Source organism: Chroicocephalus ridibundus, chromosome 8 (assembly GCF_963924245.1).
Source record: "Chroicocephalus ridibundus chromosome 8, bChrRid1.1, whole genome shotgun sequence".
NCBI classification, from domain to species: Eukaryota; Metazoa; Chordata; class Aves; order Charadriiformes; family Laridae; genus Chroicocephalus; species Chroicocephalus ridibundus.
Genome location: NC_086291.1, coordinates 15,454,778 through 15,467,162, shown reverse-complemented (window position 1 = coordinate 15,467,162; position 12,385 = coordinate 15,454,778). Strand labels below are relative to the sequence as shown.

The window sequence follows — 12,385 nt, the reverse complement described above, 5'->3', positions numbered from 1 at the left end:
TGAGGTAAAATACTTGTTTTTCTGCATTTTGTAATTCTTGAGTTATCCGAGTAAACAGAAGATGTATTCTGAGGTGAATTCCTGTGTTTCACAATCAGCATTAATGACTTCCAGATTATTCTGTTTGTGAACTTTTATGCATGAGTTTATTCCTCACCAAAGAGCAATATTGATATTGTACCTGCTTAGAATTAGTAATAAGATAGGGAGAAAAAGACAGGGATAACTAAAATCATTACTGGCATGTCGGCTCTGCGTGCATTGGTGTACAGCTGTACGTTTTTCAGGGACAGATGGGCTTACTGAAATAAACAAATGCTGCAAAGTCCAATCAATACAGACAGAGAGAGAATAAAGCACTTTAAAACGTTTTCTATTGAATTCCTGAGTCCAAAAAAGGCTTAAAATAAAAATGCACAGATGTACAAAATGGTACTTTTGATGTTCTTCTTTATAAAAGGGCTGACTTCTGTTATTCAGTCAAAGTGTCAACATACATTGTGCACCATAATTGAGAGAAACGTCAAGTATGGTACTCTCAATTTCTTTGTAATTTAATCAATAACACTCTTATTTTAGGACAAAGCAATGCCTATCAAATTTGGCTAGAAATTTAGTTTTGTTGGCGATCCAACTGAGTATCTCAATAGATTTTTTTTTTCCCTAAAGAGGATTAGAAAAACCTCAGCAACAGGTCTACACTTTGAGATGCAAAAAAGGAAGCTTTTCATTAAGTATGTTCTTATGAGGCCGATGAATACAGAACCCAGACATAGCTCAATCAATATGTATGATCAGCAAAGCAGCTATGTATTTCTGGAGGCCAGCGAGACATAGAGGAGTTCATAAACTGCATTTTGTACAAGGGTGACACCAACTCCAGTGTGTAAGAACTTCCAACTTTTATCGCAAAACCTGGACTGAAAGGTGCCACAGTGAAACACAGTAAATTTTGCAGTCTTGCAGTAACTGAAGATGAAGTTCAGAAAAAGAACTGAACTTTGGCTAGAAGTGCTGTGATCAACAAAAACCTCTCTTCCTAGACTCACACAAGCTTATCCAAACTTCCTAACAAGTCTCTTATGCTGGGACAGCCGCTATTTGCAAACTTAATGATTTTAGTCACGCCATAAATTTAGAAATGGAGCACTGGAACAAGTAAGGGGGAAAAAAATCAGACTCAGTAACCGGAGATTATCAGGCGTCAAAAAAAAGAGACTTGGAAAAATACCAGGATAGGCTTTGTGGGACAGGGAAGAAAGATGGTCAATGATCAAAACAGCTACTGAAGCACAATGTGCTTTGAAATCAAACTTCGAAACTCATTTTAGTAACTGGCAACCTTTTTGATGACTGCTGGTAACGACAGGTGATGCCTCTTAGAGTTCTGGAATTGGGTAAAGTGTCGTCATTGTACATGCTGCAGCTGACAAACTCCAAAACTTACAGACTTTGAAAGACAAGAAGTATCCAGAATCCCGAGTTATGACAGACACAGAATTACATCATTCAAAGGGTAGGCCAATGCAATTGACAGTAAACAAAAATAAACATTTTAAAAGTAGAATAACTACACGTTAGAGTACAGGGTAGGCCGCGCTGTGGCATTATACTTCTGAACACTGGAAAAGAAAAGATTCCTGTAGATAGCAGTACCCAATCGGTAGAACATATCCACACTTCTCTTCCTAAAACAGCATAAAAGATTATGTTTGAACATTATTTGCATTATACTTTTTCTCTACGAGCTAGCCTACTGGAACTGGAAACGTAACCTCTTGTCATTTGACTGACCTCATGGTTTGGAATCAGATGCACTGCCCTCTTTCTGAGAATTTGGGAATAAAAATAGCGCTAAAGTAAAAGTGATCTTTGTGGAACAAAACTTTGGTTAGATCGGGGTAAGACATCACTCCTTAAAAGTGGCACAAGAAGAACGGTTACAACAAGCCACAGATACTACACACAGGAGGAATGGTACTAGGGATCACTGTATGCAGTAGGCTTCCAATCCTACAAATGGTACAGAAAAAAAATCAGCAAGCAACCATTTCACAATGACACAGCAGAAATGAAGAAAAAACAGATGATCTGTGTTTGGCCTTTAACAACAGTGAAGGTTCAATGTGGTGAAGCAGTACAGAGTAGCAGTTCGGCTTAAGAAGTCTGAATTTTAAAATTGTGCAGGAAACAGTACGGACAGTTTTGACATAGCTTTGCTTATGCCAGAACTCATTTCCTTCCTTTTTGGATATATACTGTCACCACAGTGATTTTTGCATCTCAGACTTGGCCTGTTTCCTGTACCAACAGAAAATGTGACTTTGGTTAAGAATTACTGCAGATCAAGAAATTCACGCTTAATAGTGACTTAAGGGAATGATCAGTGCACTGCTTAAATTCCATTGCAAACACAGCTATTTCTCTGTTGAGTTATGGGACGAGGGAGAAGTCACTGGAAAGAATGAAATTACAAGAAAGCAAAACCAGTTAAAAGTGTCGAATCTACATAACTTTTATAAACATGCATACATGTCAATGAAAAAAAGCATTAATTATTGCAAGGAAATAAGAAGTATGTCTAAAGCTACTGAATTCTGGCATTAGAAAGAATATTGTCCAAAACTGATGAAGTATCCGTAACTTCAAATTTTTTTATCTCAATATGATTTCAGTATTTACTTTGTTTTCAGGGAAAAATTCTTTTTTGGTAGCTGTCTCTTTACATTAAAAGTGAACATTTCTTTCTCACTCTTTTCCCCATTGCTTTTAAGAAGCAAGTTTGTGTAACTTATTGATGAATTATTCACTCCGAATCTGTGTTCACTTATAATGTGCCCCTGAAGCGCAACGTCCTCTCACCACGTCCCCCAGCTGGGGCATTTGCCTCTGAGTGTCAGTGGTGGGTTCTGCTGTGCACCCAAAGTCACCAACAACAGCAGGTAGGCTTTCAAGTAGATCGTGATTAAAATTGAAGTCAATTCCTGCTTTAGAAGTCTGTGAGCCAAGCCAATTTGTCAGCAACTGGTAGCGGGCAAAAGTACAAATTTCTATCTGGCCTATTGAATAGCTAATTTGAGTTTGTTTTCTGGAAAAACAGTAGCCTTAAAAGCCAAACACTTAAGAACACAGACAGACACTTGGCCAGCATCACACCATGGCTTCCTTCCACACTTCGTGAAGCTAATTGGAGGCCCTAGTCTGCAAGTGCTCTGCATGCATAATGGGTCCGTGGGCCATAAACATATGCTTCTTTTCCATGTGACAGCACTCCCGCTTTAATTGTGAGGGCCAGAGGAAGTGAGCAAGAATAAAAAGATTATACTTACTGTAAGGAACACATTCATACTGAACTTCTAGATATTTGTATGTTCCAGGACAAGGATCAGGAAACACATCTGACCCAGTAACTACTATACACTGTGTTCGGTTGTTGCACCTGTAATGGGAAAAGGAAGCAAGTTAATTAATTTAAAATTACATTCAATTTGCAAGTTCATACTGAAGTACTATATGCAGTGCTAACTCGCTTCACACTTGGGCAGTCCGATCCATAAGACAACAAAGTTAATTAATACTGGATCAGTCAAAGCCCATAAATAAGGCTTCAAGACAGTACTTCAGTTCAGGCTTTATACTTTTAAATTTGGAGATGGATGTTATCTCAAGTGTCACTCGTTCCCACTGGTAGATACAGCTGTTGCAAATATATACTGATTTGATACTAACATTCAATAAAATCAAAGTGCAAAGATGATACAAAATAAAAAAATGTGTAATTTTGAATAATGTACAATAACACAAATGAGGAATTCCTTCCATCTTTAGACCTATGAATTCTGCTGAATGGTTTTACATTTTGTTATGATTCAAGAAAGTTAAGATTTTGATTGGAAGAGTTATTGCAGACAAAGAGCATTAGCATTTCCATTTTAATTATTTTAGGAGCAATTGGTGGACTCTAAGCTTCCTCTGTTGGGTTACAGGAAGAGGTAAAGAACAACTGTCTGAGGAAATAAGAAAAACAGTTAAAAAGAAGAACTGCAAGAAAATGAATTAAAATATATTTTAGAGGAGACTAAATACTGAAACATATATATGATTTGCTTAACAATGAAAGCCAATGCATTTTCATACAAAGAAGAACTTTATTATAATGCCTTTAACCACCAGGGTCTACTGAATTTAACAGTTTAGACATTTAAGAATAATAATAATCAGAGATCGTAGACTATTTTTCCTGACAAAACCTATTTTTTTTTCACATTCATTTTTCCAGGAAAAAAATATATTAGCTTGGAAATTAAAAACAGAAGAACAATCACCTAACCCTGAAGAGATGGTCAAAATGTAATACAGCAAAAATAGTCAGAAGGAAGTGAAAGGAAAAAAAAGAGATCGTCAGGGAGTTTGGTGACTAAAAGAAAAAGAGCTTGGCTGATCTTCTCAGGGGTTAGCCTTGTTTGTCAGCAAACTGAATAACAGAAGTCTGAACTTAAGTAATAGTGTAGCCTTTGACTCCAGCTGTACATCAGCTTCTCTATTGCCCTACTACTTCCCACACTCCCTGAATACCACATCCCAAACTAAAATAGTCTATCTTGTATCAACGGCTTTCCACAGCTGTACATTGCCAACAGGTATAAGAATAATTCACGCTACCTCATAAAAGGTAGAGCAAGCACACTTGAAGAATTCTGATATAAATCACTGTCCTTTTTATATACTAATCAAACTAGCACAGAGCTGGTCAGGACAGGCTGTACCTCTTGAGCAAACTCAGGAACAACAACTCTTCTGACTTTATCAGTTAATTCTTCTTTTATTTTTATTTTTCTTTTTTTTTTTTTAAGCTTATTTCTAGCCTCATAAGGTTCATAATTGCAGAGCTAATTGGAAATAGCCAGGGATTTCTGCATATATGCACAACCACGGATACAGATGGTGAGGAATTCACCTGTCACGCTCTGTGCCACTTGTGGCAGTGACTTTCCAGAGAGTGCAGGCAGGTCCCCCGTACAGCTATCGCACAGCTAAGGCCGCACCACTCCCAACAGCACTATCCTTCAGTGCAACAGCTCCTGCAGTACATTAGGGAGTCCGGAACGAGTATGATGCACCCAATGGCTTTCAGACCCATGCTGAAGTGATGAAACGGGCACCCAGCTTGCACAGAAGATCACTCTACTGAATCTGTAATACTGAAAACGTACAATACAGCCGCTTTTTGGTACTCAGAAGAAGGTCAAAGCGCTGCTCTCGTGTGTGTTGTGTAGGAGGAGGTTGTAGAAGCAGAAGGCGGCAATATGGCCCAAAACCTCAAAGGCATCTCTGTTCTAAACTCCTTACTTTTTTTTTTATGCCCCACACCTCAGGCCAGACTAACAGCCATGAGAAAAACTAGGATGTAAGATTTCGTAATTAATTTCTTCAAATGTCTTTCTGTTTCTTTAGTGAAAACCTTATGCTGAAGCCAAAATAATTCCTACAAAAAGACTTTGTGTAGTGCATCATTCAGTATAATGGTTTCCACAGCTTTGAGCTGTATGAAAATTTCATTTTACACTTGAATGAGCAGCAATTAAGAGAGAAATATTGATTTGTTACAAAATAAAACGGATACATATTGGGAGAAATTGCTTGAGAATGAAACTGATGAAGGTCATATTTAGCTGTGGAAAAAAAAAGTTTTACTAGCAGTATTTGTAAATCTTATGAAAAAGAGGGACTCTTGTCTCCCTATGAAAAGTTGTTTTCTCCTCTTTAATTTTCCCCCAGAGAAAGACTCATAATGTTGCCGTCAGTCAGGAAACTGAGAAGAACGTCATGCTAGCTTGTATTGAAAGGATGGGTAATGATAATTCAGAAGAAAATGCAGTATTTTTTTCTTTGTACATTATGTGCCAGTGTCAAACTTCAAGCATTGAGTGGCATTTACAGGGAGTTGTTGACCTTCTAAAAACCTTTGGTATTTCTTTATGCAAGCCTTCACCTGCTGTGCATATGGTCACCTTTTGCTCACCTTAGGCCAAAAGGAAGGAGACTCCAATTCCAAACCAATGAGCTATGTCACCTGCTGCAGTACACAGCAGCGCTACAAAGCACACCCCCACCACCTCCCCCAGAAGTGCAATTACTTGGGTAACTGAACGAATAGAAGTATTTGTGCTTTAAATCTTAGTTGTACATTCACATCACTGATTCTGCTGCATTGCTGGTTGCGTTTTATAAAACACGAGTAATCTTCATGTAAGTTTCTGATTTTCATGCACTTCTAAGGCTGCAAATTAAGGACACTTGATTAAGATGTTACACGTAAAAAAATGGAAATTTCAGGTAACTATTTGTTACATAGTTAGTGGTCAAATTTCATTTCTAGTGAAACCTTCACAAAAACCCGACAGCAACTGCAGCAGCTGTCAATCCCAATTCACAGGTTACGGAGAAGAGACGAAGAGTAAGTGGACTTAGCAGAGGTAGTTCTGAGACAAGCAATTCAGGGAAAGGAATTTACACTACTGAGATTTGTTCTCCGGATAAATGAAAGTCTTCTGTCTGCTGCGTTGTTCTTTTTCCCCTGTAAAACCACGGATACTAACTTCTCTATTAGCTATTGGCCTACAGATCTGCTGCTGCCTGCAACGACCATTTTACAAACTGATAAAGGTTTCAGCTGAGCTCCTTTAAGACAAGAAACACTGAATTCTGTCTGGTATTTTGGAAAAAAGATCCTCCACTCTCCATAAAACAGAGCTAAACAGCAGATTATCCTACATGATTACAGATTGTCAAAGCTACCGCATCACTGCCATAGCAGAGCTCCACCATTTTGAGAAACCTTTAAACCAGAGACACTATGCCCAGTGACAAGGATATATTATCCTGTTACAGCCTTCAACTCAATCCCGTGACCCATTTTCACTCCTTTTTGTAATGGGCCACTTCATGAGATTCTCCAAAAAAAGACTATAGTGGAAATAAAGTTCATGGCTATTTGCAAAATTGGCATAGACACTATCAAGAAATAAAAAAATCCAGGCTCCAAAAACCTTAACTAGCAAATAACTTGGAAGTCCCTCATTCATTTTAACCAATGTTATTTTTTCTACATAACTTGCTGTTAGTTCGGTCCATCTATTCAAACTCCTTTAAAATTGTTCCAGACAAAGGCATGATACAAACCAGCTCTAATTTCTGCAATTTTAAGAAGTCAAATCACTAATACTTTAGTGTTTCAGTGTCTGTAATCTAGCGTTTAAGTTTTCTGTAGGTTTTAAGTACCATTTAAGTGTGCTGTAATCTAGTTAATGACATACTCCCCTGACATATGTTAAAATAGGCAAATTCTCAGGTTTTTATGTACAATCTTAAAATTCATATGATCTCACACCGAGAAATGTCTTCACGCTTAAGACATTCAAAATATTCACAAAGATTTATGATACGACTTTGTCGTTTACAAGGAAATAAAGCAGATCTGCAAAGAACTCTATACAAACTCAATAACACTTGATTTAGAAAAGGTAATATATGAATTAAATTTGAAACCCTAGTTAGGAAAAGACTAACTGTAGTACTGAAGGAATGATAATTCAGGTTCCTGTGCCAGCAGCAGCAAGAGTTTTGCAAGGGGAGCCGTAGGAAGTATCACTGTTCTCATGAATGCAAGGAGCAATTGTGTACTCTAACACTCATTTCTTCAGTATTTTAGCATGAATGAAGAAAGGTTACATTTTCATAATGCAGATGCATCACTTAGAGTAATCTAAAAATCAAATGGAGTGTTTAATTAACAGTTACAGTACAATGTCTGAACTCCTTTCACCTCAGGAAGAAGACTGTGCAAATGAGGAATGGCCCTTTCACATTTCAGATGAATATAGAAAAAAAGGAAAGCAAAGCAGCTCCAGTAGAGCTGTTTGCAACTATCTTCTGCTCATGATGCAGCCACGTCCCTGCTGCATCCATCCCCTTCTGTGCTCAGTTTTAAGGACAGCTGTACCTTCCATGCTAATTTGTTTGCATTTCAACTCTAATCTTGACTTGTACAATTCCCAACAAATTGCTTTTGCTCTTTTTTTGTTATCTTATGCTCATTATTGCACTTTTCCACATGCAACGTATGGAGATGAGATTCCATATGCAATCTATTGTGTGAGGTGTTTTAATCAATAATCTTGTTCTGCTGATTAAGCAGGGGCTTCTGTTTTGGCAAGATAACATTAGTTTCTCCTGTCATGCTCCAAAAGCTATTGGGAATCTTCAGCAGATCATTAGATATGCTACAATAAAGCTTTGGTACATTCTCTTTTCTTTCTTAAATTACTTCTTCACTGTCCTATCATTCCCCGTCACCGCTGGCACTGCATTATTATTACAGCTCCCCTGAAACTTGCACTAGAGCTATGTCTCCAGGCCATAGGATGCCATTTTCAATTGAAGCTTCTGCTTGAAAATATAAATTAAGAAAATTTCATTATCTCCTGCCAAGGGCCATTATTCACCACTGTTCTAAGGAAGATTAAAAATGCAAAATCTATGGACTTGAACAAATACTCCAGCATTAAAATTAAAAACACAGTGTATCATGACTGGACCAGAAAGTGAAGTACTGGAATCTGAGAAGCAGATTCTGGAAATACGTTAGCATTACAGGGATCAAACGGACTGACTGAGGCAGGAGGTCATCTTTATGAGTAAGTCACATCAGTCACGTAAAGATATACACAGTTCCCTTCGAAGTGGTTTGCAAAGTTAAGGTATGTAGGAAATAGCTTCCACATGACAATTTATCCTTCAAATGCTTTTGTTTTGCATAAGCAACTTTGACAAAGATAGTAACACAAAAGAAACATCAACGTTATTTGGAAAAGGTTAACGTCTAGCCAGAAATGGGCTATCAAAATAATTTTGCGTATTCCCAATCCTGCATTTCTGTGAATTCAGTGTTTCATTAAGTAAGGTAAAACTGGCACACACAGAAAACAGCCACGTGTACTTTAAAAAGAAAGAAAAAAAGATACAGTATAATAAATAAAATTCATTCTAATAAAATTGTCAATGCATTAAAAAAACCCGCCTTGATATGTTTTGAAACTTTCAAGTCAGATCTGACAATATTTCTCTTTCAGCATATTGATTAAATACTTAAAAGCTAGCATGATGACATGTTCCTGCATATTGCCTGCAGCAACCTGCTTAAACACCACTTGAAGCACGTAAACTCTGCGCTGTAGCACCACATACTCCATATGGTCTTCTTGTTCCTTATTCACCCTGGGTGAGCTGCAGTCTGAGTAAAAAGAGATGGGAGTGTGGGATGACTACACTTCACGTATTGACTTTTAACAGCAGCGTATTTTCAATTGAAAAATTCCCGAACCTCTTTACCCAGAGTAAATGGCTGTCTTTACATACATACTCCTAATGGTCTACAACTGCCACGTGAGATGTGCTTCTGCTTTTGTACGCGTATGCACTAGAACTCCACTCCTGTTATTAAACTCAAATTTACATGTGTGTGAAGATGTCAGGTATTACTTAAATATTATGTTTTATTAATTTGGCCTTGGAAAGCATGTACAGAACTTACATATAAAATAGCCGGAGAACAGAGACTTTATTTTGGAGGTGTATAGATACATATGTATGCACATACCCATACCACAGCAGATAAAATTATTTAAAGGAATGTATTTAAATTCTGAGTTTCAAATTCACCTCACAAGAAATACACTATTACATACCGAAACCTAATGAGTTAGCAAACTGGGCCTAACCAAAGCCTGAAAAAAAGACCTGCTAAAAAAAACCAGGCCTTGCAATGAAGCCCTGATTCGAAGCAGCACTGGCTGGCCATCACTGCGACACCCGCCGCGCTCCAGGAACCGCAGCAGCAGCAGCCCAGCCCTACCCACGCAGAAATAGCGAGCGCCCGCATCCCTGCAGAGCCACGCTCCCTTGGAGACAGACACGTAATCCTGCAACTGACTTTTAGGAAATCCAGGATGCCACCCTGGCAATTTTGCGTACTCTTTGCTTACTGTATAAGATTTTCTAAAAATTCTTTTCAAGTTAGAATCCCTAAAACAATTTATTATGGGGAATGAGCATGACAAAACAAAAAGCACAAATTTTACCTAGCTCAAAGGGAAAACAGATTTAGTGTGCTGTAGTGGTAGTTTTCATAATCTAAGAAAAATATGGGAGATACATGGGCATGTACGAAAGCAGAATCTGGCCATAAGAATTGTCTCTAAATATTGGAGATCTTCCTGTAACCGCTAAAGCAGTAAGGCATGCTAGAAATTGGTCTGAAAATTCACAAACCAGCCTTGGGATTTTCTATGTACTTGGCAACGTGACCACTACAACAATAAACCTGGTGGCTTTGGATGAAAAATATTTGGGGGGGAAATGGGAAAACTGTTTCTACTTTCTTTTAAAATGTAATATGGATGGTTTGTTGAATCTTCCTAATTACTGAATAACCATGACATAAGGAAGCTAAATAGTGTATAATTATATTGTAGAATAAGGTGCACCATAGAGTTGTTTCTGTTTGCCCAATAAACATATAATAATATTTAATTGTGTTTTCTTTATACAACGTAATCTTGTGGGAGTTTAAGGGTATGCATTAAGGACGAAAACTCCAAATAGATAACTAAAAAACAACAGAAAATATACAACTCCCACAGGCTCTTTCTGATGATTACCCAGTTTGATTCACTATCAATGAATGTGTACCAGACTTGTATGGCAAACTAATTTAACAGAATATTTTTTTGCTTTCAAACTCTTACAATTTTAATACATGTAGTTATGACCCATTTGCCTTTTAGTATTCAAGTTCTCCAAGTTCAAAGCAGTCACTGTTAAAAAGACGAATGTTCTCACTTACTCACATCTAAGCTATCGAAGATATTTTTTTCTTCTTAGAATTCATTCTTGTTCCAGTACTTTGTTTATTGGTATAAACGCTATTTTATGGGGTTATTATTAACCTGAAACTGAAGCAGCACATAAAACAGGAAGGAGTAAAAAAAAGAAAAAGGAAAAGGAAATGTAGATTCCAGTGGAATACACAACATACCTTCGCTCGGTAATTTGTAAGTGCTTTTATAATCCCATCTTTCTGTCCCCCCTACTTTCTACCATGTACGTGGAAGGCCTACTAGAGCTACCAGAGCCTGTGAGGAACTGACTGTAGAGCAAGGGCAGGAAAACTAGATATCAAAAGATGCAACGAGACGTGCAAAGTAAACAGAAGAGTCTCTTGGTAAGGTTTGCGTAGGTGTAAACCAAACCCAAACCTTCTAACGGTATCAAGCAGAAGAGACCTGCTTTTTACAGAAACTGTTTCTAATGCAACCCCACCTGAGGAAGCAGAAATGGAAATAGAGTCATATTCATAATCTCGTCATATTATTTATCTGCACGCATATTTGCAAGCAAAATGCAGCGTGGGATTACAGGCAGTGTATGTCTTAGTACACCAACTAAGCCAAGCAGATCCGCACTGCTGAAAAGTAATCAGTTCAAAAGATCCAATTAAATGTTTCACCATTTAGACAAAATAAATAGCCTGCAGCTATGCTTATTTACTAATGAAAACTTCAGTAGTGCAGCATCGCAATATCTGAGCAATTTACACAGATTATTCACACTGAGTGAGCTTGAGTGCAGCATCATGCCTTGTGGGTTGAGCAGGTTTCAGGGGAGAAACACAGGGTTGGGTAATAATACCAGAGCTTTAGGAAGGGGCGTTTATTCCTGAGGTACAGTGCTGGAGCAAGGCGTATAGAAAATCCAGCCGAAAACCCTGAAGCACAGTGTCTGCTCCTTAGGCGTAAGGCGGCAACAGGCTTGCAGGAGAAGAGACTCCCAGGTAGAGAGCACAGGATAAGAGTAAAAACCCTTTAAAACTCTTTTTTGCAGCACGGTCGATCTTTTTTATCCATGGCTTGGCATTCAGCATATTCATAATGTAGTTAAAAGTTATGTCACTTAAGACAGCTTCTGAGTCATTATCAAATGAGTAACTTAAAGAATTACAATATTGAAAACGTGTAGCTTTATCCTTCACATTAATTTGCACAGATCTTAAATACATTTCAAAAAATCACACACTTGAATTACTAAAACAAGGTATTGCAAATGACAGGTGTGATTTGTTACTGTAGCTTCTGAAATGTAGAAGCCTTTGTACGCTTTCACTGTTCACACTTCAACTGGACCTCCAGGTCCAGATGGACTCCCTATGGGTCTCCCAAGTTTAACACAGGTCTTCTGTTTGCAGAAATGCATAGGCTACGTAATGTATCTTAGCTCTAACAGGAAAGTAAGACTTACTAATTTACAGAATTGACCACCAAAGCAACAT

The 12,385-nt window shown here is 37.8% G+C and overlaps 1 protein-coding gene across 31 annotated transcripts in view; it reads right to left on the bottom strand.

The window, feature by feature from the left end:
- ADGRL2 (adhesion G protein-coupled receptor L2) overlaps positions 1 to 12,385 on the bottom strand; it is a 392,188-nt gene that overhangs the window by 47,016 nt on the left and 332,787 nt on the right. For all 31 annotated transcript variants that reach the window (XM_063342769.1, XM_063342792.1, XM_063342800.1 and 28 more), the window contains one exon: positions 3,330 to 3,439. In XM_063342769.1, coding sequence (XP_063198839.1) covers positions 3,330 to 3,439 — 110 coding nt within the window. The remainder of the gene's footprint in view (positions 1 to 3,329; positions 3,440 to 12,385) is intronic.